Genomic DNA, 27,566 nt, shown 5'->3' on the forward strand with positions numbered 1-27,566 from the left:
TCAAATGTGGTTAATCCGAACCTGGCATGTTCCCCCTTCTGGGTTGTCAAGCCCGTGACACAGGCCACTGATGGGGAGGAAACCACATGGCCGAAGTGCAAGCCTGGGCATCAGTTACACGTTTCATTGTAACCGCAGTGTGGGATGATGTTACTAAACTGCAAAGTTGGTTTATCTAAATGAACTTCTCTCTTGGTTACGAGGTGACCATGGCTGCGGGGTCAGTGACACTTTGCGGGGTAACGCGGTCTCGCAGGACAAAACGTGGACAGCGCAGGAGGCACCCGTGTGTTCTGGCCTCTCCTCCTCCCTCCACGGCACAGTGTCCTAAAGGCGTCATCTGTCTCTGGTTCAGTGTCGCCACCTGCACAGTGAGGGGAAGTTTCTTGATTTGCTTGTTGAGGGCTTGTTAGGTTCCAATGAGATTATTTAGGAGAAAATTCTCTGTGTTTTGGCACGAAATCTTCCTGAGTCCTTCATAACTTTGCGTGAAGGTAGTTTTGAAGGAAGACTTCACAGATTTGAACAAAAACTAAACCAGTGGGAGATTTGGATGTGCTCAGAAGTGACCTCTTTGAAGGACAACGGGCTTGAACTTTCATCTTTATTGGTACAGATTTGTTAAAAATCCAATTTCCTTTACTTTATAATCTTACCTTGTGCAAGAAGTGGTGTAGCTTTGCACAGTGATGGAGGGAAATGTTTGGTGAATGGTGTACAAACCTGAAAGTAAGTGACAGGTTTCCAGAACCAAAGGAAAAGCCCTGTTCAGAAAATGGCATTCAAAATATAAAGGCCAAGGTATCTGTAGCATGGACCCCATTATGATAAGATTTGGCCCTGTAATAGTGTTACAATTAAACTGATAATAGTTTGATATATTAATATCAAATTTCCAGGTATATTAAATCCTGGCTCATTAAAATTAGCTTTAGATGAGCAAGTTGCCAATGCAGATATAATTTATTTTCAAAAAAATATATAAATCCTAGTTTCCTTTTTTCTGGTTAAAGGGCAGCTAAGGAAATCTATTTCAACTGGCTCTTTCATCAGACATGTCTTCTGGTTTTAAACTGTTTTTGTGTTGCTGCTGTTTTCACTGGTTCTTGCCCCTCTGTGTTTTCTGACGAGAACTCCTGAGGAATTTGATTCTGTGCAGTAGCCGCTTTCTGGAATTTTGCATGTCAACAGCCGTGGACTCAGTAACTTCAGAGTATTAGGAGTGTGGGATCATTCTCATGCCTTTGGAACAATCCTAAATTAAAGTTTTGTTTCTGTTTCCATTATAAACCTCATTGTTTTCTTGGTTTGAGTTTATTCCAGTCATGTTGGTTGAAATCTTGGCGAGTTTGTTCAATAGTTATACCAGATGTTATTAAGAGTAGTTTTTCCACTTAAGCATTCTGAGTGAATTTATTCTTTATGAAACGGTCAAGTTCAGGGTCTGGAACTGGGCAGCTGGACAGCAGGGAGTAGGCACCAGGGTAATCCTGTCTCTCATTCTAATTAGGAGATTTTAGGGGTACAAAATGCTAATTCACTTAGGAAATACATAAGAATAGTGGGTAGGTCTCTTCTTTTCTTCCCTCTACTCTTTTTCTGAACTTAACACCTAGAGGACATATCTCTGGATTTTCCGTGAAGCACTTTACAAGGGTCAAAGAACCCATCTGAATCCTTTTGGTCAGTGAACACATCCTCACTGTCAAAAAGATGGGAAAACCTTATAAGTACACAGGAGATTAGCAGTGCCTCTGACCTGTTCTGCTCAGAGTTCAACTGATTTTCCTGGGGAAGACATAAATGGACAAATGTAGCTTCCTGACACTGATGTTCGGTAATTCTTTCCCCCAAAGGCGGTGGAGCTCCAGGCTGGAGCAGCCCATCCCAGGACAGAACCAGCAGGGGTGGAGGACGATTTGGGAGAGCAGGACGCTGATTTGCCCTTCCCGGAGGTCTGAGCGCTGCAGGGATGGAGGAGAGGGGTCAGCTCAGCCAGAATGGGGGCACTGGTTCCGGGACCCCCAAATCCCACTGCTCATCAGCCAGCGTGTGTGTGTGTATGAGCCGGGCCTGCGTGTGTGACACAGGCTCCCTTCAGGCAGGGATTTCTGTTCCTCTGAATGAACCGCGGAATCCAGGATGCTGCAGGGAAGGGAAGGACCAGCACTGCTCCCTGTTTACCTGCCCCCCTCTTTCAGCAGGTTCCCCTCCGCTGATGGGAGGCCATGGCTGCGACCTTGGCTAGAGTGGCCTCGGGGAAGCAGCCAGAACAAGCTCACTTGTTTAGGCCCTTTTCTCTGTCTGGCATCTGCTGGTGGCCTCACCCTGCCGGGCCGTCTTCACCTGACCCTAGGCAGCATGGTTGGGGTCCCTCCCGGGGCTCTGAGTTCTCCTCTGAAAACCCCCCGTTTGCCATCCTGTCTCCTGGGAACATTTAATTCTCTGGAAAGCATGTGATGCTTTGAGCACCTTGCGGAAAGCGGTGCAGACATTTGTGATGGGCTGAGGTGCCCATCGGGAACACCAGTTTGGAAAAGGCCGAGGGGCCTCCTGGGACAGAGGGTGGTCTCTTCCCCCTTGAGCCCCTGCCTCACCCCCGCATCCCCGCACCCATTATTCATGGCAGGGGTCAGCCTCCCCTCCCCGAGGACGGGCCCCTCTCACGTCACCCCCCCACCTGTCACCCCCTCCCCAGTTTGGGCTTGCTGGGCAATGATTTGTCCCCCCAGGGGGAGGGGACCTCAGGCCTGTGTGAGGGTCACACATCCCCACCCCCGACTGCCGGCCCGCGCCCCCCCCCCCACTCTTTATCACCATCTTCTTGTACCTCTCAGGTCCCTCAAAATCCTCTCTCTTCCCTCTAAGTTTCTCCTCCTCCTGTCCTTGAAGTATTTATCTTTCCTCTCTAATTAAAGGTGTGAATTTCAGGGTGACTTTTTCAAAAAAATGATTCTTTCCTCAGCATTTTGTATTGGCCTCATTAATACTGTAGCCTGGAATGGAGATTGACTTGTCTTTTTGCAACTGGTCATTTAAAAATTGGGGTTTAGGAAGTGACTCACCCTTCCTCATTGCTTCCAGAGCAGCGTCTAAAAGAGTCGCCGGTGATGACAGAGGCATGCGCTCTCACTGCCCAGCGCCGGGCTCCAGGCCCGGGGGTGCTGAGAACGTGCATGCAGCCAGTGCGGCCCAGCAGCTGTGTTTTAAATTTCATTTCACTTGAATTAATTTCAGTGCAGGCAGCTGTGTGTGGCTGGTGGTCTCCGCATGGATGGTGCCCCATGTTCCAAGGTTTGGGTTGAACTGCACATAGGGCAAGTCGTGAGCTACCTGACCCTGGACTTCAAGTCCTACCAGCGAAATACCTCGTGTCTGGGCGACGCACACAGATGAGGGTGGAGAGCTGTCGCCCCCCGCGTTAGCACCTGGGAGAGGGCGATGCAGACGCCCGCCGAGGGCGTCGGGTGATGGACCCCAGGAGCGCTGGCAGCCCGTTTCTGCCAGTCTCCGAGATTGTGCGCGTGCACTTCTGGGACGGTGGTAACTTTGAGCAGTGATGTGCCGGCATCGGGAGCTTCAGATGGTCCATGTCAGAAACCTGGGAAGAGAATTCCCCTCAGAGGCCCCAGGCCTTGGCTATCTCCTAACATAAACAGGGACTCTTAAAAATGTGAAGAATCTGTTGTAACGTGTAAACCGAGGTGATGGGGGAATAGGCCATTTTCCACTTGTGCAAATGCTGACGTGAATCACCCACAGGCCCGGAGAAGGTGGAAACCTGCAAAAGAGACGACAGGGCAAAAGGGGAGCGTGCCCATGGCACCTCCTCCAGCTCCTCTTCCATGCGTCTTTCCAAGGCTGCTTTTCAAAACTGGGTCCTGTGCACGGGTGCAGGTTGAAGCCTTTGGAGTGGGTGCCCTGGGGCAGGAAGACGCAGCCCTGACCCCTGGGTCGTGTTCACAGCCGTGCGTGATTGGAGTGAAGAGCAGGGACCCGGGCCCAAAGTCCTGGACTTGGTTTTAGTCTGTCCTGGACGAGCTGGGTGACCTCCACTGGGAGCCTCCATCTCTTCTTTGGTCAAATGAGGCAGCGGGGCTGGTGTCCCCTGGGACCCTCGGTGTCTTCATCGGTGTCCCTGTGAGCTTCTCCCACCCAGTCTCCAGGCCCTGACGGCATTCCATGCTAAAGGGGCATCCTCCGCCCTTGCCCCCAGGGCGTGTGGACCAAAGGCATCTGGCTCTTATTTCCACAGAGGAAGAGAGTCAGACTTCCTGCCATGGGTTTCTTTCTCCTTGGGATTGTGGCTGTGTGGACGGGTGGAGGTGCACATGGGGGAGGGAGGGTCTTCTCTGTGGCTCCTCGTTCCTTGGGGACCCCTCTCTGCCTGGTCCAGCACGGAGCGTGCACGTCCCTCAGTGGTGGACGGTGAGGTAGTGCAGCCTCTGGATACAGAGGGCTCTCAGGGCTCATTCCCTTCAGCTCCTTCACTCAGCAGATCCTTGTAAGGAACCTGCTTTGTGCTTGGACCCGCGGGGAAACCCTGCAGGAACCAGACCAGTGACCATCCTGATTCTCATGAGCCCGGTCTGCAGCTAAACATCCTTACTTTCGACACCGTCCTCGGGTATATGTTTCACCCCAGAAAGGACAAGATCACGAACCCAGGAAGGAAGATAAGGTTGGGGTGTGGTTAAGGATGCAGATGATGTTTCGGATGCTGTGCAGGTCTCATCAGAGCTTGGATGTAGACTTGGAACTGAACCCTGCCCGGTCTCTACTGGGAGATCAGAGGCCCCTGGCCTTATGCGATGTGTTCATTCTCACTTTCAAAGTGTAGAAATGGTGTGAGCGCGCTGGAGACTTGGTGGCGCGTCCCGGTTCCTCGCCCAGGGAGCAGTTTCTCTCTACCTGCTTTGCCAGCAAACGAGACGGTCTCGCGGCGACATTTTCGCCTGTTGTTTCCTGCAGGGTTTGTCCGTCTGGTTCCCGCTTTACTCCTTTCGTTGTGTCCTCGGTGGAAACGATTCCACCCTGTAGCTCATGGTCTCCTGAGGTTTGGCTGAGAAGCAAACTATCTGGTGTCCCTGCTTTCGGATGAATTCCCCCTGCTTTGCAGGTCTCTTTAATATTCTCTAACATGTACTTTAGTGTAATTTGCTCTAAATGCTTTGAAATGAGCAGGAGCCTTAAAAAAGACACCCTGGCTGAATGCCTTTGGAAACGTCACTTCATCAAGGAGCGCATTGATCTTCCAAGGGAAGGAGAGCAGGGAGGAGCTGGGGGCCGTGTGCGGTGGGTTTGGCTGATCCAGAGACGGGGAGGCTGTCAGGGGATTTATGAGCGACATGTCGTGACAGAACCTAAAGGACTGGCCACGTCCGGACACACAGAGGCGCCAGCTTTTCTGCGTCTCTCTCCCTGTCATCCGGCCACGTGTCAGCGATGCCACCTGCAGGCCCCTCTCCGAGGGCTGGTGTGCAGAGCACGGTAGGGCCCCAGGCATCCCCACGCCCTGTCTGTGTGCACAGATGTACCAGGCACCGTATCTGCGGTGGAGACTAGGGACCCTGGGGCTGACCGGCTGCCCAGCCGACGGTGATGTGGCAAACTGCAGTGTGTTGAGTGGAGGCTTTGGAAAATGGAGTCAGACACGAGCTTAATACTTATTTTCCTGGTTGATTTACCCTTTTGTTTTTAGACACAGACAAGGGCGTCTGTATGATCTCTGTGTGCTTCAGCCTGGGGGTGTTTGAAGCACACATGAGAGCGGCGCCCACGCAGGGGGTGGTGAAGGGGGACGGGCCTTTCAGGTTGTAGGGCAGGTGTGTCTCCTCCCAACACACTTAGAGTGAGAATGCCAGGGTTTTGACGTCTGTCCTAAAGTTTCAATGTTGTGGCCTCTGCTGTTTCCTAGTCCCGAATCCCTGCGCCTGTTAGTTCAGACATCTTCTCGCCCTGCCACGTGCCCTGGTAACTCCATAGCCGTCCCACCTGGTCACGTTATGACAGCTCCTCAGACAATGAACATGTATTGAGCACCAGCTTAGACCAGACGCGGTGCTAGGCGCGAGGCCTCGTGGATGAGCTCACGCCGTCTCTACCCTGAAAGAGCTGTGGTCCCAGGTGCTCTAACGCGATCGGTCGAGGGTCCACTGTAATGTTCTCCCACATCCCAAATGTGCATTTTCTCACAGAGCTGTAGCCTGAGAAAGACACACAGCTGTTAAACATCCAGTTTGCCTCTTCCTTTGTTCTTATTGGGGTCCTGGCTGAGAACTGGCACCTAATTGTAGGTAAACTCACGAAGATGGTGCCTGCCCAAAGTCCTGTGAACCTTCCTTACACATCTTCAAGTCATCAAAAGGGTGGTGACACCTTCAGAACAACTGGCATGGCTTGTATGAAAAGAGGTTCAGCTCCATTGCAGAGTTTTTAAGGCATTTGTAGAATCCACTTTCTGCAGACAAATCACCTCCGAACCATAAAAGTAACGGTTGAATGTTGTCACGTAATTTTCAAGTGAGGATCAAAGATAATTCTTGCACTAAGGTAGCACTATCCACATGATATTTTTTTAAGAAGAATTTTAGAATAACGAAGTTCCTACTGACTCTCCAATAAACTTAAGTCTGGAGCAATCAAAACCCGGGAGTTTCTTGAATTATCTCCAAGAAGTACTAACAAGAAGAAAAAATATCTGCTTTCATCATTGAAATTAATATTGATGTGGAGACAGGGAAGGAAAGTAAATAAAAAAGAAAGGTTTGGGGGAAAGAGAAGAGATTTGCAGAGCAGGAGGTACAGCCGAGCATCTGCCCCTTGTTGTGGGACCAGGAACCGAAGCCCGCCATGCGAACGGTGACTGGAGGCCAGAGCACCAGAGAGAGGCTGGGTCTGGGACCCGAAGCGAGCAAGGACTCCGTGAAAACACTTACAAAAAGTCTTATGTCCACTCAATCAAAATGCGAAGGCAGCCCAGAAATAAAGAAAACAGTCGCAATGGCCTGCGTGCCCCGGGGGATCACTGCCTGTCACTCCTGCTCATGAGAAGCATCTGGCACCCGCGTTTCTCAGCCAGGCTGTTGGCGCTGCATTTCTCTGGGTTTTCTCAGTCCTGGGAGGGCTGTCTTTGTGCCCTACACGAGGTGGACGACTCTCCTGTGTCCAGTCCTCCGTGGGGTCCCTGCAGCCTCTGCTGTGGCCCGTCTGCCGGGCCCCCTCTCCGAGCATGAGCACCCCCTTCCCATGGACCCTGCGTGTGGAGCCGGCCTCCCTCGCTCTGTGCATCTTCCTGCAAAACCTGCTTCTTTGTCCTGACCGCCTAACTGAGCTCCCTTTCTACTTCATGCTCCGAAGTTTCGTTTTGAAAATGACCATAAATGGGAGGGTCACTTAATGCTCCTACCGTGGACTCGAACCCTTTATGACTGGGTAAAGGTTTCCCAGAGCGAATTCGCCCTGTGTCTGAATACCTGCTTGGGAAGGCTTGTTCCAAGCGACAGCTGCCTGCCTCCTCCAAGCATGCTCTCCTGCACGATTTCGTTTCACTTTCCCAGTAACGGTGATGGAACAGGCAACAGTGTTACCACCTCCATTTCACAAATGAAGGAGCCAAGGATTATTGGGCTAAAAGGACGACCGTCCCAGGTCACACAGCCAGCTGCCCGTCTCCAAAGTCAAGGCCATTTCTTTGACCACTGAGCCCTGCGGTGCAGACCACCTGCCACACACGCTGGCATTTTCCGGCACAGACTGTTGGCCACTCTCTGTCTCTTGACTGGGTTTATAGCTTTAATCTAGTCATAAAACCTAAACAAATTCATCTCAATAGTTGGCCCTTGGTTTTTAAATTCCTACAGATGCCCCATAAATACAACGAAAAGGCCCAAAGAGGCCCAAAGTGATGATGGTGACACACGTTATCGCTACGTTGCTATCTCCTGCGTTATTTCACTTAGGGTCTTAAACTTGGTAAGACAGAGCCCCCTTTGCAGGCCCACAGTCTATTGTCTTCATTTCACGTTGCTGGCTTGTTTTTCAGGTCGGGAAAGCAGGGGTGGGGACAGGCATCTAAGAGAGAGCCGAGGCCACCGTCTCTGTTGGGGTCCGGTCCTCCTGGCGCCATGCCTGCCTCGGAAAGGAGGCAGCTCCCTTGGGGGACGGACACCCTTCCCACCCGCGGTTGTCTTCATCCTGTTCTCCACAGCGTAAACCTTGTTCTTTTAGTTATTCTCACAGCTACCTCCAAGTCGGCAGAGAAAGTATTATTGCGCCCGTTTTACAGACAAACAGATCGAGTCGACACCACACTCTTGTAATTTTGACGGTTTGCTAAACGTCCTGAGTAGCATGGAGCAATGGCAGAATCCAGTTTTCACTGGTTTCCAGTTAGCATCCATGAACGCTGCAACTGGGTCGAGTTAATTACAAAGCACTGGAGAACCGTACTAAGTGGGTTGCTTTCCGTAAGACTCTGTCCGCTGGTGCCATCTGTGTGTAACAAGGGGAACACGGGGTTGGGAGTGTTCTGGCAGCAGGAAGGGGACCAGCTACCCGGACCCCTGGGACCCCTGAGCCGTCCCGGTCCTCAGGGTGCCTCCCAGCTCGTTGGTCTGTAGGCCAGTCGCCAGACTGACCCCACAGCAGACCTGCATGAAGTCACTGTTCTTGATTTGCTTCTGGTGATCTGTGCCCTGGGATTCCAGGCCACATCCCGTCTCATTCCTGGCTTTTCCAGTCTTCTCAGATGGTCTCTTTGAGGAGCGTTTTCACAGCCCACACCAGATTCAGCGGGCTCTCCTGTAAGGCTCTCGGACACTCTGTTCTGCATCGTGTGACCTGGTGATCGTGCGTCGTCCTGCACCATACGATAGTTATTCGTTGGCCTAGATGCTGTCGTGATGCCTTGTGGTGCTGGGTTTGCTGCCTTCTGGAACTTAAGCTCTGTGAGGACAGGACCGCCTTTGAACCCTACCCCACGCCCCTCCTGGAGCCTAGGAAAAAGCCTGGCAGAGGGCTGTCCCTCAAAACTTACTGAACAAGTTCAATTCAAGCTGGACCTGACTTTTGATCTACCTTAGAAATACAACATCCTTAAAGAGTGTGAAAAAGAGGCAGACGATTAAAATACTGCAGGAGAGTGTTTGTAAAACATGCACGATTAGCTTTTGTTAGTTCCAGCAAACGAATGAATGAGTGAATGAAATGATGAGAGAATGACTGAGCGAATGAATGAGTGAGGGAATGAATGAATGGGTGAATGAATGAATGGGTGAATGAGTGAATGAATGAATGGGTGAATGAATGAATGGGTGAATGAGTGAATGAATGGGTGAATGAGTGAGTGGCTGTCTCTCTCGGGGAGAACTCGGGGCAGCAGCTGTGTTTCACTCAAACGACTCAGCTTCAGGCTCGAGGCTCTAAAACACCATCTCCATGTTTGTGTCATAGGTTCGGGTTCTCTATTCCACTAAAAAGTAGGGAACTCTTTCCTGAAATCTGAGAAAGCTCAGGCTCTAAAGTGGAGAAGTTGCCCTTTAAAGCAGGTGTGTTTATAACCGTGTCCCCAGTGTCCCCACCTTCCCCCCGAGGTACAAGATCACTTACTCTCTCCAACTCCCCAGACTCACCCATGCCCCGGACGCCCTCGCGGTTCTAACCCATCTCACCCCCAGTGTATGAGCCTCGTCCTCGCAGCACGCAAAAACATGCTTACTTGGAAGCTACATTCATTTTCCGGTGGCTCATTATTTAGAAGGTTCTTGCTTTGGGGAATCTTACCGCTGCCGGATTATGTAATTCAGAAGTGTTTTTCTTAATGTTAACCCATACCATGTGTTATTCCATATTCTAATCAGATATCAGTATCACAGTGAGGAAATTCACCCGTATTAAGAGTGTTTTAACCCATTTCTTACATGTTTTCATCTTGTTCCCGCTTTTCCTCTGGCTTAAACCCATGCATTTATTAAGCAGAAGACGGATCACATCTTTAATCCGTTTGCACTTGACCTACATTTCTACTGCAGGAGTCGCTTGACCTCCAGGCAGGCACCGCACATGCACGCCCTTAGCTTCCTTCTGCTCCTCCCCCGCAACATACCTGTGCAGACAGCCCTGCTTCGTGAAAGCAAAGGAGACGGGGCCCTGGGACCCTGAGGTCGTTGTTTTAATAGCGTTGTTCAAGGTGTAATTGATTTCCTTCTAAATTTGACAAAGTGCCTTTTATCTGCACTAGTTTGAAGACCCTCAACCAAGTTCTTTAGTGAACACTAAATTCTTTAGAATAGGACTATTTTATTTTCCCTCCAGGGCTTTGTTTAGCAAAGAATCCAGCTCCGTTAAAAACTCATTTTCCTCTGTACACTGTCTCCCCTGGAATTTAATTGCTGTTAAAAATGGGGAGGGTGAGAAACATGCAGAAAGTGTGAATTCCCTCATTTCTGAGAAAGAACAGTTCCATTATTTGTTCTACACCATTAAATTATTGAGAATTATGGTCAAATTCCAAGCGCCTGAATGCTCAGCTTTTTTAAAAAATAAAAAATAGAGGCTGCCTCTCTACATTTAGAGAAAATGATAATTACGATGTCTTTCCCTAAGTCATCTGCATTTCCTCACTTGGGGTTTCAGGAAATACAAATAGACCACTTCTTAAACACAAAAATTAGCAGGATTTAGGTTATTTCACGTTTTCATCTAAAATAGAAGGGAGCTGCTTCTGGGCGGGCTCCTGTGTGCACTGGGCCTACGAAGGTCCGGAGATGTTTCATGGTCAAGTTTGCTCCCCTGGTGGCCTCTGTCTTTGTCTCTGTCTCTATCTTTCTTTCTCTTGCACAAAACTGCTCTGTTCCAGGCCAGCTGCCAGTCATAAGAACAAGTCTACGAAAACTCAAATGCTTGTGAGGAGAGGAACGCGGTGAGGCAGTGACTTTGTAAGAGGAGCAGCGTTTCGCGCGGATGGAGTTCCTCAGGGGCGGTGCTCTGGGCGCTCCTGTCTCCTGGGAGCTGCCGCTGCCTGGGGTGTCCCATCGTGGCTGGAGAGTTAATTCTCATGAATCAGTTTCGGGGAAAGAGAAACAAGGGGTTGAAACCCCTCAGTGACAGAATTCAATCAAATGTGCTTATGGGCTTGCTTTATCCATTTTTAGTAAAAGAACCCTTTTTTTTGCTGTTGCGAAATCTTGGAAAGGTAATGATCTGTTTTCACTTGCCTCTTGGTTAAAATAAACACAGATCATTTTAGCAAGTGAACTTCTCCTCAGGAAAAATGAGAGCCTGCAGAGTCTCTCTCCTGTGTCCCGGGGCCCCACTGAACAAAGAACCGTCCCCCTCCAGGTGCTCATCACCTGCGTCCTGGCTGGAGCCTCTCCAGAAATCCGGGAAATGGCCAGGGACCTCAGCTCCCAACTAAACACGCCAAGGGATTGTCCCTCACACCCTCCCTGCCACAGGCACTCGCAGCCCTTCCTCCCCAGGACCCCAGGTGGGGCTGTGAGGACCCCGCCTGGACCCCAGGAGCGATGTGGCTCCCTGGACAGCCGTCCCCCCATGGGGCCTTCCTTCCCCTGTGGCTTCATCTCAGCTTCAGCTTCGGTAGGTCTTTACACATCGCCAACTAGGACACTCAGAGACGCAAGGGGAGAGTTTGGGTATCTTTTTAGGGAATGAAGCACCCTGAGTTTGAGAATTTCCTTTCTTTCTCTTCCTGATGAGGGAACAAGTTGATGAGGTCCCTGCAATTTTGCTAAAGTCCATTCCCACTCTTCCTCCAGCTCAGACTGGGACAGGGGAGGGGTTGCTGTGAGTAGAGCTGTCTCTACCCCTGTAAATATTACCGGGCAAACATGCCGAATAAACCTGTTCAAATATACACACAGCCCAGGGCTCTACACACTGCTGTGGAGTACTGAGTAGTAACCACAGCTCGGGGTTTTCTCTCTTTCCTTTAATAAATCGCTAGGGCTTCATAAATCAGAGCAAACACCTGTGAAGGGCTGGTGACATTCCAATGACCAAAGGCTCGTGATGGCTCCACTTCCCAGAGCTTGAAGCTTTATTGGATTCATCTTCGTGTTTGTTGTTTCGTCTGGGGTGAGGAGGACTACACAGGACAGAGGGTGGGACACATGGGGCTTGGGAAGCCCGGGGGGTGGGCAGGGAGCGCCATCAGCGGTCCCAGGAGGGTAGGTGTGGGAGCAGGTGGCCGGATCTAAGCCCCACTGGGAGATGCTGTGAGCTCTGAAGCCCTGTGTCCGTGTTGTCAGAGGGGCCAAGGAGAGGATGGGGACTCCAGAGCGGTCAACGGGGACTGCACGGAGGGGCCCCTGGGGCAGGGGATCTGTGCTCGTACCACCCCAGCAGCCCTGGGTCCTGGGACGGAGGTGAGATTGTGTGGAACTGTCCAACAGGGAGAGACTGCCCCCCAATTCCAGGCCGGCAGGGCACTCCTGATGCCTGCGACTTCCAAGGTGATGGCAAAACCTGGTGAATGCAGGAGTCAACCAGGCACTGAATTCACAAACTCAAAGAAAAACATTGCTATTCAGACTATTAAAGGTACACAGAACATGTGCATCCCCGTGCAGACCTGGACGGTGTCCCAGGCCAGTGGTGGAGCCTTCAGGGGTTCAGCCACCAAATGCTGAGCAGAGCAGAGAAGTTACCAGTTATCCAGATGTGTGAAAACTGATGGAGGCCGGAGCTTTCAGAGCTTCCTGCCATGTATCTGGGACATCCCCTGGCACTAAGTGGCCTTAGAGAGCCTTATGCTTTCCATGGAACACTCTTTGAGATGTCTGGCTTCTTTTTTCTTTGCTCCTCCAAGTTTTTGAGAGTCGACCAAGACAAGGACAAAGACTGCAGCTTGGACTGTGGGGGTCCCACCCAGAAACCCCTCTGCGCCTCGGACGGGAGGACCTTCCTGTCTCGCTGTGAATTTCAGCGCGCCAAGTGCAAAGACCCCCGGCTAGAGATCGCTTACCGTGGAAACTGCAAAGGTCAGTTGCTTTCATCATTTGTTCAAGAATCAGTCACTGAAATGTACACCCATGTGCTTTATTTTCATTTGGCTAAGGTTTTCTGTGTAAAATGTCAAGGGTTTATGTTCAGAGCACATAGCGAGAAGAGTCATTTCTGAATCATTTTTTTTTTCTTGTTGAATGCTCTCTTTTCTTAGAATGTTTTATGATATCATGACACAAATTTATCCAAGGGTTTGAATGTTTCCAAAGTCTCTTAAAATTATTCTCACCACAGTTTTGTTTATTGGTTCTTCCAACTCTTTCTCATTTCACCTTTTAGCCTGTGGGGAGTGTATAATAGCACCTGTGCCGTTTTCAGTGGTTTTTTTTTTGGGGGGGGGTGCTGATTTCACACTTGTAATTTTCAATTTTCCTGATCTAAGAAGCAGATTTGGAGTTAATAAGCTCCCTTAGAGGAAAACATTGAAATGCTTCCCAGTTAATGGAGGGTTTGACTCAGCAAAACACGCTGATGTTTCAAGCACAAATAGAGTCAATTTCAGAAAGAGATTTAACCTTCTTTTTCTTATTATCTAGGAAAAAAAGCCACACAGGCTAAAACACCCTTGAGACAGTGTTCTGCGGTGTTTAGCTGTTAGCGCCAACAATCTGCCCAAAGGAAGAAGAGCTACTGTCTCAACTCCGCGCTTGGCCAGGTTTTGAGTAATTTGCTCTTCCTTTCATAATGCAACACATCCTAGGTGAACGGGTTGGAGGCACTGCTCTACGTGACAAAGACAGAGTTTTGCCGGTCCTTGGACATGGGCACCACTCCCGCTGACACCCCGCAGGACACTCTGCCCACAGGCGTCGGGGCAGCCCAGCACTCACCTTCCACGCGCATCTGATTTGTGTGCCCTAAACACGTCCCTCGGAGAAAAGTTTGGATGTAAATTTATGCCTTGATTGTTGTTACACACCTCGGGTATCTGTGCTGAGAAATGAGAAGTGACCTAAGAATGAATTCAAATATCAGGTGATCTACCTTTTAGAGAACCTTCTAGAAACAATGGCCTGTGCTGACTTAGCTTGTGAGAACAGGTGCTGTGGAGGTGGCAGTAAAGTTTGAGTTTTACGATCCTCTTTGGTGCCCTGTTCCTCTAGAGAACCCCCATCAAATGTCCTTTAGGAGGATAATTCCCATCAAACACTCTGTCGGAGGATGATGAGGAAGCCGCCATATGAAGCCTCTGTGTTGGCCATAGTCTCCATGGGCGTCTGTGGTGGGTTCATTAGACAGAGGCCAGAGGCCGTCCATCTGTCTGGGTGGACATTGACACCAGAGGCCTCTGTGTCCCACAATTGAGGTCACTCTCCCGAGCCTCCCACTTCGAGCTCTGCAGAGTCCATGGTGGGTTGCTTTTGCACAGGGAGGGTAAATTGGAATTAAGCGCAGATGGCCTTTTGGTGATGTCATTGTTAGCTTATTTGTGTTTGGATCCAGCCTAATTTTTTTCTGGATAATTCCCTTGGTTGGGATTCTCACACCTCACTGAAGAAATTTCATACCATAAATTTGTGACACAAAAAAATGTGATAAGTGACGGGACTTCCCTGGCGTTCCAGTGGTTGGGACTTCGCCTTCCAATGCAGGGAGTGCAGGTTCCATCCCTGGTTGGGGAGCTGGGGTCCCACATGCCTCATGGCCAAAAAACCAAGGCATAGGCCAGAAACAATATTGTAACAAATTCAATAAAAGACTTTAAAAATGGTCCACATCAAAAAAAAATTTTTTTTAATATGATAAGGAAGAAGTAGGTAAAAACAAAACTTATTTCCTAAAAAGAAATTTAATTTAAATTAAAAGGATTAAAATAAAAAGAATGTGAAGGTACCTGTAAACTTTGAGGTCAAGTTTATCTGGTGCTTCGGTTGCCAAGGGTAGTAAATATTAAAGTTACTTTAAAGAGACATTGTTAGTTGTACAACATAGTTTGAGATAACTGGGCATCAGGTACCTCTGATACTGTAGATTTGGGGGAGTTGGAGCTCTGAAGTGTCTGCTTTCAGCCCTCATCCTGTGGGTGATCTGAGTCTGGTCCATGCTGGGGCTGCCCGGAGAAGGGCTTCCCAGTCTGCAGACAGTCTTTTCCCACAGACGCAGCCTTTCCCTGGAGCCGAGCTCTGAGCGGGAGCAGATCCTCCTCAGACAAGAGGGGCTCCTTCATTCCGGCTGATTTACTTTGCCAGTCGTTTCCCCACCCTGTCCCCATGTGTCCAGCATTTAACACCCCCCAGCCTGCCCCGGGACCACATGGCAGGAAGCGTTCACGGTGAATGCGAGGGGACCCTGGTGCTGATGGACCAGAGACAGGTGTCCTGGCTGCCCCGGGCAGGTGCTGTTGTTGCTTCCCTCTGTCCCCAAGGGCACAACCACTGCCAATTCCGCACCACACCCAGGTCGAGAGCTTTCTGCTATGAAGGTGAGAGCGGGAGAAGGAGATTGAAATGGCACTTCTACTGCACGGAATACGAATATTCATGCGCATTTGCTCTCCCGGTTTTGAAATTGGCCGGTGTGTTGTAGTATCAACTTGGCAAGTGTGAAGATGCATTTTTTTTTGCGGTACATGGGCCTCTCACTGTTGTGGCCTCTCCCGTTGCAGAGCACAGGCTCCGAACGCGCAGGCTCAGCGGCCATGGCTCACGGGCCCAGCCACTCCGTGGCATGTGGGATCTTCCCGGACCGGGGCACGAACCCGTGTCCCCTGCATTGGCAGGCGGACTCTCAACCACTGTGCCACCAGGGAAGCCCTGCTCTTAACTTTTGACCTTGAACAGAAGTGCACTGGTTTACACTGATGGATTTTTCTCATGTTTCCTTAGAAATTTGCGGAGTTTGTGTTTTTAGAACTCAGCAAACACACTAATATTTTTCTTTTGATCTGAGACCATTGGGCCTGTCTTTCGTTTCAAGAAAAATCTCTGACATTGAATAAAAAAGCCAAAAAAAGAAAAAAAGGGAGAAGACGGAGAAGAAGAAGAAGAAGAAAAGTCTAGATGCCGGTAGTTCTTGGAGCTATTTTGAGATTTCTGGAAACAGAATTATAAAGGATATCTGACAGCAACAACTTCCTGGAGATTTCTGAGACCCGGGGCTTTTTAGTGACCGATGAATAAGAAAAGGAACATTGTTACAAAGTGCTTCCTGATACTCATCATCCCCTTTATCATTCGCTGCCCGAGTCTCATGGTCACTGTCCTGCTCGTCATTGCAGAGTGACCCCCTGGCAGAGTTGGGGTCTTTGTGCGTCACAGCATGGCCGGCATATGAGCACGCAGGGGTCCACGATGTCGAGAAGACAGACCCCTGCCCCACGACAGGGGTTATTATTAATATCGCGGTTATGGCGAGCTTCCAGAGCCCTTGTTCTCTCCCTGCGAAAACCCTGGGCTTTCACTCTGGCCACATAGTGACCACTGGCCTAGAAACCTCAGTGTGACTTACGGGCCCTCTCTCTCTGCTGGGCTGCTGTGACCAGGCGTTACCTTAGCGCTCTCTGGGCAGGCCTGGCCCTCAGGACCGCATGACCATCCTCTTCCCTGTGTGTGACCCAGGCCACTTGCAGGGGGCATCCTGCTGACCTGGGCCTGGTGTGCACTCTGCTGAGTCCTGCAGGGAGAGAGCTCAGGCTCCCAGCACTGCATTTCTGGAAATTCCGAGGAAGGCATAAACCACACATGTGGTCAGCAGGGCTGTCGCCCCTGAAAGTACTGAGGTTTTCAAGCAGAATTTTCTGCGAGGCCGGAGGGTGCTTGTCACCTCCAGTTGGTACAGTACCGCCCTCTCTGAAGTGCTCTGTGTACTTTAATTTTATTAAAACACGTGATGTAAAACCTAACAGTGGTGGTGCCCACAGCCCAGCAGCAGTACCTCTGATGCGACTGGCGTGGCCAGGCAGGCGGCCGGCTGTGGATCTCCACGTGGGGCAGAGATGGGGTCGGGAGGGCGAGGTCCTGGCCTCTGCAGCTCGCAAGCTCCCAGAGGTCGGGGGACCATGGAACCAGCGCTAAGGGGCCAGGCCAGGAGGGCTCCACCTGCCTTCTCGCCTCTGAAACAGGGCGGTCGGGTCAGATGAAGACGAGGAATTCCTTCCCTCCGAAGATTTTTCTGATCATAAACGTGTGCTCCTCCCAAAGCCTTTACTCAGACTTGGAGAGCCAGGAAGTGGGCTGGAAGCTTCATCACTGGCCATTTCCCTCAGGCTTCGGATGACACTGCCTTTGAAGAAGGCAGAGCATCTGGATGTTCCCACGTAGCTCCACCTGGAGGCTTTGTTAACCCACAACGGCGCCGAGGACCAGGGTGCAGTGTGGTTGCTGGAAATCAGTTAACCTGCCATCATTTTCTTCAATGAAACAGGTATTTCCATGAGAGGAGTCTATGCAGGGTGTGTGGCACGTGTGCATAGGTACACGTGCGTGTGTGTGTGTGGGCACGCACCTGCGTGTATGGGTGTGTATGTGTGTCTCGTGCGTGTACCTATGTACACATGCGCGCACTCCCATGTCTTCTGCCTGGTCCTCTCGGGGGTCTGTGTCCCTGCTTCCTGCTGTGTCTCATCAGACTCCTTTCGCCCACAGGCAGGCTCGGAAGTGCCCTTTACATGTGTGGTTGCAGGACGTTTTAATCTTGCTGGCGCTTGTCCCTTGCAGAAACCGTACCCCAGTCTTGTTGACCTTAACTCCTTCACGCTGTTCTAACAGGTCTGATGGTAGAAGCGCCCTCGTTATAGACTGAAGCAGACACAATGAGAGGTAGCGCCATTGCTCTCATGTTCAAGCCAGTGTCAGAACTTGTTGAAATGTTTGTGAAAAAAATCTTTTCTCTGTTTGCTTTAGCAGCCCTGTATCCTCCAAGGTTAGCTCATCAGAGGAGCTGGGGCGAGCACAACGCGGCCTCAGTCAGTCTGCCCTGTGAAGGTTTGTAGCCAAACTTCACACGAAAGGACCCTGGGATCACTTGCACGGGGACCTAGGGTGATGCGTTGACGACTGTGGTGATCAGTCATCACAGAGCTGCCTCTGATCAGTTGTTTCCCGGATAAATGTTGTAAAAAACATTGGAATATTTTTATATATTCTTGCAGTCATTTGCACTTTATCTTACTCTTTTTCCTTTAGGACTTGGCCACCCCAGTTAATGTACCCTGGCTTTTCCTATTCTAATTTGTTTCTGTCTTGATGCGTTTACAATGATAATACTTAAGATGAAAACTCAGTTTCTTTCTCCTCGGCTCTAAGATGCTCTCTCTGGTCAAGGGACGGTTCGGACACTTCCCGTGGCTCTGCCCGAGCTGGGCAGCTGCAGGTCGGTGGACGGGGAGCCTTCCTTGGAGACCTGCGGGTCCTTTATCACAGCACAGCCTTCTGTATCATTTATGCCACAGAACATGGCGGCACAGAGTTCTTCACTTTCCTCGGAGGCTTCCCTTCAAAATGACGGGTGGGTCAATGTTCCAGCTTCTGAAACACAGGGTCTGCCTTCATTCGATGCCAATAGAACTAAAGGCCTGTCACCCTCGGGCTCTCATTTCTGCGGCCACTACCAAGGGAGAGCTGGCTTCCTCGTCAGCTTTGTTTGTTCTGACCCCAACCTTGTCCGAGCAGCCCCTGTGCTGGCCACGGGGACCCAGCGGTGAGAACTGTGTCCCCAGAGCATTGACACCACCGTGCTCAAAACCATCACCATGTAGTCGCCCTGCTAGGTCCAGGGTCAGTAGGTCTATTGACCCGAAAAATACCCAGTGTAGCCTTTCATTGTACATTTCATAAATGGGACTCTGAAGTAATTCCATATCTCCAAGGGTTTCTGCCTCAGTAAGGAGCTTGCTGAGGCTCTGTGTCTGGGGTGAGGACTCACACAGGAAGAGTTAAAGGAAACGCGATCCACTTTCTTCTGGGTAATGTTTCCATGTCATCCTGTGTGTGATGGACAGAGGACCCCACAAGAAGAGCTCCCGGGCTCAGGGGCGGTCAGGGTCAGGACCGCCTGTAAACGTCAGTGCTCCATGACCTTGTTCTGGCTGGGCCTCCTCGGGTCCTTTTAACTGTTCTTCTCCAAAATTCTTCTGCATAAAATGTTCAGCAAATCTGTCTCTTCCAATAATTGCTTAAACCTGTTTTGAGTGATTTTAGCAAAGTAGGAAACGATTTGCTTCCTGTTTAAAGGAAAACCATCATTAGAAACAACCACTATAAAACGTGGCCGCTTATTTCTAGTTTAGAGCAAGCAGTGCATCTTTATAGTTTCCGTGACTAACGTATCTTGATGCATAGACACGTTTTGTGATCCCCTTGGAAAAGGAATCTCTTTCACTTTGCAGTTGAGAGAAAACAATTAACAACTAGGTAAATAAATTGCTTACGAAACTCATTATTACTAACAAAGAACTCATCCAAAATTTTTTATTAAAAACCTATTGTTAACAATGCCTTGCTAAACACAGGAAAGAAATTATTTGTAAAGTCTCTGCTCTTTCAGATAACAAAAATTTTCTAAAAAATATGATCAAATTTGCATCAAAGCAAAAGTTTTTCTTTGGTCTAGTAAAAAAGTGATTGAAGTCCTTGATTAGAAGGAGCTTAATGCTTTGATTTAATTAAAATATTATAATTTTCAGTTAAGCTGGATTTTCCTATGAGGTAAAAATTGATCATAGTTTAAAAATTACTATGAACCAAAAAGTTATGTGATACCACTTCATACCCACTAGGATGGCTATCACAATTAAAAATGAAAAACACAGAAAATAAGTATTGGTGAGAGTGTGAATACATTGGAACGCTTGTCCATTTTGGGACAGGAATGTAAAATAGTTTATACACTGAAAAACAGTTTGGTGTTTTCTCTATAAATTGAACACAGAATTATCATAGGACCGAGGAATTCTCCTCCAGGTATATATATATCCATAAGACTTGAAAACAGAGGTTCAAACAAAAGTTTGTACGTGAGTGCCCAGAACAGCATTACTCATAATCACCAAAAGGTGGAAACAACCCAAATGTCCATCAGTACTAGAGCAGATACACACACTGTGGTGTGTCCGTACAATGGACATTCTTCAGCCCTAAGAAGGAATGAAATGCTGGCACAGGTAATGCCGTGGATGGACATTGAAAACACACTGTCACACACTTTGATTCCATTTATATGGAAAGTCTAAAATAGGCAAATCCATAGGGACGGAGAGCAGAGTGCTGTCGCTTGGGGAGGGAGGGAGATTGGCTTCCCTGTGGAGATGAGAGTGTCCTGGAACCAGATAGAAGTGGTGGTTACACAACATTTCGGATGCACTAAACACCACTGAATTGTACACTTTAAAATGGTTAAAATGACAAATTTTATGTTTTGTGTAGTGGTCCCCCAGTAAGGACAAATTATCGTGCTCATGTTTTGAGGATTTAATTCTCAAACAGTTAAACTAAAGTGTCCAGAGTAAAATCTCAACAACAGTTGAACAGTTAAGCACCTGCTTAATTTTTTTTTTTTTTTTTTTTTTTTTTTTTTTTTTTTTGTGGTACGCGGGCCTCTCACTGCTGTGGCCTCTCCCGTTGTGGAGCACAGGCTCCAGACGCACAGCCTCAGCGGCCATGGCTCACGGGCCCAGCCGCTCTGTGGCATGTGGGATCTTCCCGGACCGGGGCACGAACCCATGTCCCCTGCATTGGCAGGCGGACTCTCAACCACTGCACCACCAGGGAAACCCCCCTGCTTAATTTTTAATCTCACCACAGGAAGCGTAAAGAGAGAAAATATAATCAGGGAAGAAATGTATCACCTGTAAATTCAGCTCCAAGACTGTTGAACCTTTCTGTTCCACTTAAAAGTGATGGACAAATTGGAAAAACTGAGAATAATATAATTCTGAGGCTGTGCTTAATATTTTGATTTCTATAAAGAAGGGCATTTAATTTAGCCTCCAGGGTGTATCTGCTAACCACATATGGTTTACAGCGACGTTAAGGGCACGGGAGCATTCCAGCCGCTCAGGATGAGCCGTCCTGGACCTCGGCCGGGGGACACAGCACAAGGGGGCATTAACGACAGTGCGCTGTACATGCAGAAACTTTCCGAAAGGGTCAGCCTCATGTCAAGTGCCCTAACCACAATAAAATAAAAAACAAAGTAGAAAGAACACTAGGGAGATGTTACTAATTTGGGGCGACCTCCCCAGCGTGTTTCTGTATTTCCGTAGGATGGACGTGGCGGACGCTCTGCGGCCTCTTCTCAGGAGCGAAGGCCCTGCCCCTGACTAACGCTTTCCGGGATCAGGGAGTAACAGGCAGCTGGTGTGAGGCAAGGAGCGCTCCTGCCTCGTAGGCGGCTACAGACTAGCTCTCAGCGATGCTTGACACGGGCCTTGCAGTTCCTGCTGCAAAGTCTCCCTGGTTTCCTGTGGCTGAGTCCTCAGCCACGTGCCACACGTAAACCCGGAATTGAATGTGCCGTCCGTGTGAGAGGTTTGAGAGCCCTCCCGCCAGTGGCAACTGCGGAGTCTTTTCCAGAAGACTGGAGCCCGGAACGGGGCCCGTGGGTGGTTTGGGAAATGTCTGCGTTTCTGGCGTGTTCCACACTAGTTCAAATGTTAGAAGTAATTTGTAACCCCGTCTGTACCCTCGTGGAGACCTTGCAAGCTGAGAACTCATGTCACTTTTCCTTTTAGACAGTCAAACCACAGGTTATGCTAAAAAAATGAGGACCGAAGTCCAGCAGAGCAGTGATTTCTCCTCAGCTAAAACACAGGCTACATTAAAACCACATGTTGCTGAGTGCTGGCGAAAATGCAGATCAAGACGTGAGGCCTGAGCCTGCCTGGACGTGTTCCCCCTGATGCACAGGCCCATCTTGCTAGAGGCTGCTGCCACGGGGCTTCCACAGAGTCCAAGATAAGGGTTTCCGGCAGCAGAGTCAGTATTCAGACATGGACACTGCAGGACAGGCAGCCCCGAGCCCTGGAGCTCGTGCCCAAATGGCATTTCATTGTGGCCAAGAGATTTTGCTACCAAGCTATCAGAAAGTCACCACCTAAAAATGCTGGACAGTGGACACGTTTGAAGCACTATCTCAGTGTCCAGAGGGCCTTCCAGATCTAGACAACTTGTAATTTAAATCTGGAAACACTTAAGAAAAATGGGGAAAGCCATTCTTTTCAACTTCTAAAATTCAAAGGAGCTACATCAGATGACGGTCTAAAGAACTAAGACATGTGCCTGGGGTGCTGCCTGAGGGCGTGAGGCTAGTGGTGGCAGCCCTGGGGACGTGCTTCCCCACGGTGGATGCAGATTCTGTACAGCATGTTTTATTGGCCTGTGGTCGTGAGAAGAGGGGCCTTTACTGGGGGGTTGGCCCACCTGTGTAACTCCTACCAGGTCCTGAGACAAGCATCAGGAATGAACAGGCTCTGGTACCTGCTTCAGATGGAGCGGGCTGGCGGCTCCCAGGCCCTCCCAGGCCCTGCCTTCCCACCATCGCAGGTCTCCACGGCGGGTCTTGGTGTCTGTTTCCTCATCCCTGCCGTCCAGAGCTGGGTTAGATAGGCTTGACTGTGTCAGTCTTTCCCTTTTTACTAGTTTACGGTGTCCCAGGGGATTCTTCCTAAGAAACAGTAGGAACATCGTGCTTTGTATCAAATCATCACGTTGTAGTATTTTCATGTGAATATGTGGAAATTTGTGCTCAGTGCGAGGACTGATAAAGATATTTGACCCTTTAATCTGATTTACTCTTGGACTTTCCACTTGAGGTGAGAAGCGCAGGAGCCTGGTATCACTCTGACATCCTAAGAGACTCAGATGCAGAGGAAAGAGGCCGCCGGGTGGACAAGGGTGGACCACAGATGGGACGGGTCCCCTGGGCCGCAGCCGAGGGCAGGAAGGCACGTGCCCCCAGGGTGCCCGCCTGCCCCCCTCCCTCCAGGGCAGTGCCTTCGGGCTGAGTTTCACTGTGGCTCCTAGACCTGGTCCCCACTTGGCACGTGGCCTGGCCCCTGTGCTCCGACGGCCCTCCTAGGATCCGAGTCTGTCTGTGACCGGCGGGGCTACTGCCCGTCTTGCGTTGTCTGGGAAGCAGAGTCCACATTTTACCACGGACAAGCCGAGTGGCCTTTCAGGGCCTCGGCTTCCTCGTTCACCGGACGTGGGAGAGCGTCCCTTCCCGCTCTTCCTGCCGAGGCCTGGCCTCCCCACGGGGATCCTGCTCGCCGGCCGGGTGCCCGCCGGGCGGCCACCCTCCGCGCCGGGCCCCTCGCGCGGCGCCTCTGCCATGCATCCGCGGCCTGACTGCCGCCCTCGCCCTGTGCCTTCCCGCAGACGTGTCCAGGTGCGTGGCCGAGAGGAAGTACACCCAGGAACAGGCCCGGAAGGAGCTGCAGCAGGTGTTCATCCCCGAGTGCAGCGACGACGGCACCTACAGCCAGGTGTGCAGCCCGGGGCGGGGCTCTTCCCTTCTGTCTCAGAGTGGTTCCTCCCGAGGGGGTCGCTGTCGTAAACAGGGCGAGTCCTTCCCCGGCGCAGGTGCTCCTGTCACGGCTGTGCTTTCCCCCCTCACTGCTGGGAGACGGACCGGACGGCTTCCTGCATGCCAGCTCACGGCTGAGCCTGCAGCTCCAGTTCAGTGTTAGTCATGGAGGAGAACGCGCCAAGGTCACGTCCAGTTTCCGGGGTCGCCTCGTTGGTCAGTGGCGGCGTCCAATCGCCCGGTGCTCTACCTGGAGTGTGTCAATAGTGTTATCGTCAATACTATGATTTCTTATTAAGGGAAACAAATTCCTGAAATACTGTGCTAACTGACACAGCTTCTGGTAGGAAAAAAAACACACACACACAAGACAGGATCTGCTGTGAGCCATCCAATAATTATGTGACTCTGTATTTTACAACAATCATTTGACCTTTGAAAGACTCAGGAAGGAGAGAGAGAGACAGAGAGAAGCTGGAGCCGTGGGTGGTGCCCACGCTGGCTGGTGGTGGTGGTGGGGAGCTGGGGCCGTGACAGGACATCCCGCCGGCAGCCGGACCGCAGTCTCCTGACTGTCCTGACTCCTTGATGCCTGGGTTTCCCTCTTGTAAGATCCGGGCTCGGGCCCCATTGCAAACATGAAGGATTAGATACTGAACAGTTATGGGCTGGTGCCCACCAGCGTTCGCTATAAACACCTCTGGTCCCTTTCGTCCCTAAGGTCCCAGGTTCCAGAGCATCACAGGTTGTTTGCCGGGTGTTCAAACGCAAGGACTCAGGAAGCATCAGTCCTCCTGGACCTGCGTTGGAATTGAGGCTGGGCTGCAGGTGGTGGAGGGGGCCTTGCGGAGGGCGGGCACCACTCGCACTGACTGCCCCGTCCCGTCCCGTCCCTCCTGCAGGTCCAGTGCCACAGCTACACGGGGTACTGCTGGTGCGTCACACCCAACGGGAGGCCCATCAGCGGCACCGCCGTGGCCCACAAGACGCCCAGGTGTCCCGGTAGGTCCAGTTGAATTTACGAGGTGAAACTGCTACTGACATTGTTGGCTGCTTTCTGATCATCTTACCAATGTTTGCTCAAAACTGAAAAGAAATTCAGTTTAGGTGGAATTATGAGGAATGTTGGGAATGGATTTGAGTCACTGGACAAAGCAAAAAGTATTATGAAAACTTTGTTTTTAAGAGAGCTTAGGAATGGAGGATCTGGGTCTGAACCACGGTCGGTTATGGCAATTCGGGACTCTTAATGTTTAGAAATAACCACAAGGACTGTGGTCATCAGTGGGAAGGACCAAATGCTTTCATTGGCCGAGAAAAGCGAACATTTCTGCGTTTGTATGTGGATCATTCATCACAGACCCCTTTCCAGATGGTTTATTTGTGTTATTTTATTACTGAGGGCCTCATGTACTGAAGGTAATAATATTGGCAGGAGAAGAATCCATAAAATGGTCTGTTTTCCATTAATATTTTACCAAAAATGTTATAAAAGATTCAGATCATTTTTGTTTGAAAATGGTCTGCAGCTTGAGTTTTGATTAATTGGTAAGGGAGACCTATCAGACCATGTATGAAGAAATTTCATGATCCTTGTGTCACAATTACTAGATTAAGCTTACTAGGGAAAAACATACTGTTATGTAACAATACAAAACATCTTCCTGAATTTTCATGTAAAATACTGAAACGTGTATTTACAGTTTACTTTTAGACCCCTTTTCTGTTTCAAGAACAGGCATCTTATAATTAGAAATTCTGTTCATGATTCAGACATTTATACCAGGAGCCAAGGCACAGGTCAGAACTCATAACTGCTTCAGAATGATGACGTCCGTAATTAGCAGTAACACAAAACCTAATATTTTAAGTGACTGGTCATCACTTAAAAGCCAGGGGGTGTGCATAATGTGGAATTAAAATATACTTATTTTTAAAACTGTTTTGTCATCCAAGATCTAAAAATTGCTGTAAATATATTTTTAGTGAGCTTACATTTGCACCTAATAATTCTTTTACAAGCTCATGGAGTAAATGAAAGAGAAAAAATTAGCATAATGAGTTGGCCTCTGTGTGTGTCCCTCACTCTGAAAGTTACTTGCAAATGCTTATTTCATTTCAACCAAGTAACAGCATTTTGAGTCAAGCTGAGCCTTATTTTACGAAGGAGACAGCAGAGGAGATACCTATTTCTGTGATTTTAGTGACACCTTTGAGAAATTAAGTAGTGTCTGAAAGAACTTTCTTAGAAAACCATGAGCAAAGTTGGCTGGATTTCTTATAACTTCCCTGTAACACTTTGTTTCTAGAATCAAACCACTGTACTGTTCACTCACTTTTTTTCCAACCAGGTAGCAGCAATATTTTGCTGTATAGAAATGCTCCATTTTTTTCACTGCCCATGTGGACTTTTTTGTTTCAAGTGATGGGTTATGGAAGAAAGAGTATTCTTCCCTTTTGCTTAGAATCTGGTGTTTATTGCATGGAAAATGCCAGCGGGGGCGGCGAAGGCGTGTCTCTGAGGACACTTGTGATGTGGGCAGGGCAGGCTCCCTCCCAGACCGAGACCGAGCTCCCTGTAGGAGTGCCTCCCTTTTTACCCCCTTGGCTTGGTTTTGCAGCTTGGCCAGAGTTATGGGAACATTCTATGAATCCCCAGCTGTATTCATGCTTTTATTCTGCAGAGATATGGGTGGGGGAGAGCAGGTGCCTTTGCTCGGAACACATGTGGAAACTGTGCGCTGCAGGGGGTGGTTGAGAGAATCTTGGTATTTAAGGGAGAGTGTTGGGAGTCCTGAGTGCACGCACACACAGAGTTTATGATAGACTTTTGTAACACAATGTAACATAACTTCCTACCAGGTATTGACACACCCTCACCAATCTCGTGCAAGAGCGTGGCAATGAGCATCACTTTGCGAGAGATTGTGGTTAACAAAGTGCATGTCAGCTGGTCACTTTCCATCTGCAAACCCCCAGGGGCGTCCTCCTCCCTTCCCTGGGACCCTGGCTGACACCTGCTGGGGCTGACAAGCTTTGTCTACTCTCTGTAGAGCGTGGGAATGATTTCCATCTAGTTTATTACAACTAGATAAACATCAGCAGTCAACAGTGGTCTTTGGCCCTGGAGTTCGCAGGGAGCTTACCATATAAGCACATTCTATAGAAATTTGAAAATCAGAAAAAGATATTAAAACTTAGCAATAAACAATAACAGTCACTTAGAATGCATGTGTGTGTTTATTATGAACTGGTACAGACACACATTAAAACTTAGCAATAAACAATAACGGTCACTTAGAATGCATGTGTATGTTTATTATGAACTGGTGCAGACACACGTTGCAATAGCCTCTGGGGAGGGCGGGGGACATCCACTCACGGCTGATTTCCGTGGAACAGAGGGGGCCCCAGCATCCACGTCCCCCCGCCCACTCCTCCCAGAAAGACCTTCAAAGGGAAGGCTTTTTTTATTTCACAGTCATGTGTTTTTAAGCCATTAACGCAAAGCACCAAATTCCTATGGATCAGTAAGAAGAATGGGATAATGAGGCCATCTAGCAGAAAAAGACAAGTCTTGAACAGGCAGCATTTTATAAATGAGGAAATTCTAGGGACCAGTGCACATAGGAAAAGGTGCTTGTGCTCATCGGTAGCAGGGAGATGCAAACCAGCCCCCCAGGGAGACTCCCTGACAGCCAGGAAGGGGCAGCAGCGGTGAACCCCGGGGGGCCCCCGACTTGCCGTCAGCTTTGCCCCTGCAGACGGGCCCACTTTGTAGCGGGAGGCGTGTGAGAGAGTGTGCATGGCACGCTGGTAGTGATGACCAGATCCTGGAAGCCAACGAGCGTCCACTGGTGTCTGAGGGAGAGATCACGTGCTTGCTTGGCCCACGGGTAGGACAGGAACGGCGAGAACACAGAGGAGCTGCTGCAGTGAAATGCGGCTCCAGTGAGTGTGTCTGCATGAGGGGGCCGGAGCCCGGAACACTGCAGCCCATTTAAAATTCAAAAACCAGACAACACTCAGCTTCAGTGGTCAGACTCTCAGGACAGCGGTGAGGTGTGGAACGGGGAGGA

General features: G+C 49.7%; 1 protein-coding gene across 2 annotated transcripts in view; it reads left to right on the forward strand.

The window, feature by feature from the left end:
* SMOC2 (SPARC related modular calcium binding 2) overlaps nt 1-27,566 on the forward strand; it is a gene marked incomplete at its 5' end in the record, with an annotated part of 149,293 nt that overhangs the window by 31,934 nt on the left and 89,793 nt on the right. For both annotated transcript variants that reach the window (XM_079716361.1, XM_079716362.1), the window contains 3 exons: nt 12,830-13,001; nt 23,340-23,446; nt 24,390-24,489. In XM_079716361.1, the coding sequence (XP_079572487.1) occupies nt 12,830-13,001; nt 23,340-23,446; nt 24,390-24,489 (379 nt within the window). The remainder of the gene's footprint in view (nt 1-12,829; nt 13,002-23,339; nt 23,447-24,389; nt 24,490-27,566) is intronic.

The sequence above is a fragment of the Hyperoodon ampullatus genome (assembly GCF_949752795.1).
Source record: "Hyperoodon ampullatus genome assembly, chromosome: 12".
NCBI lineage: Eukaryota > Metazoa > Chordata > Mammalia > Artiodactyla > Ziphiidae > Hyperoodon > Hyperoodon ampullatus.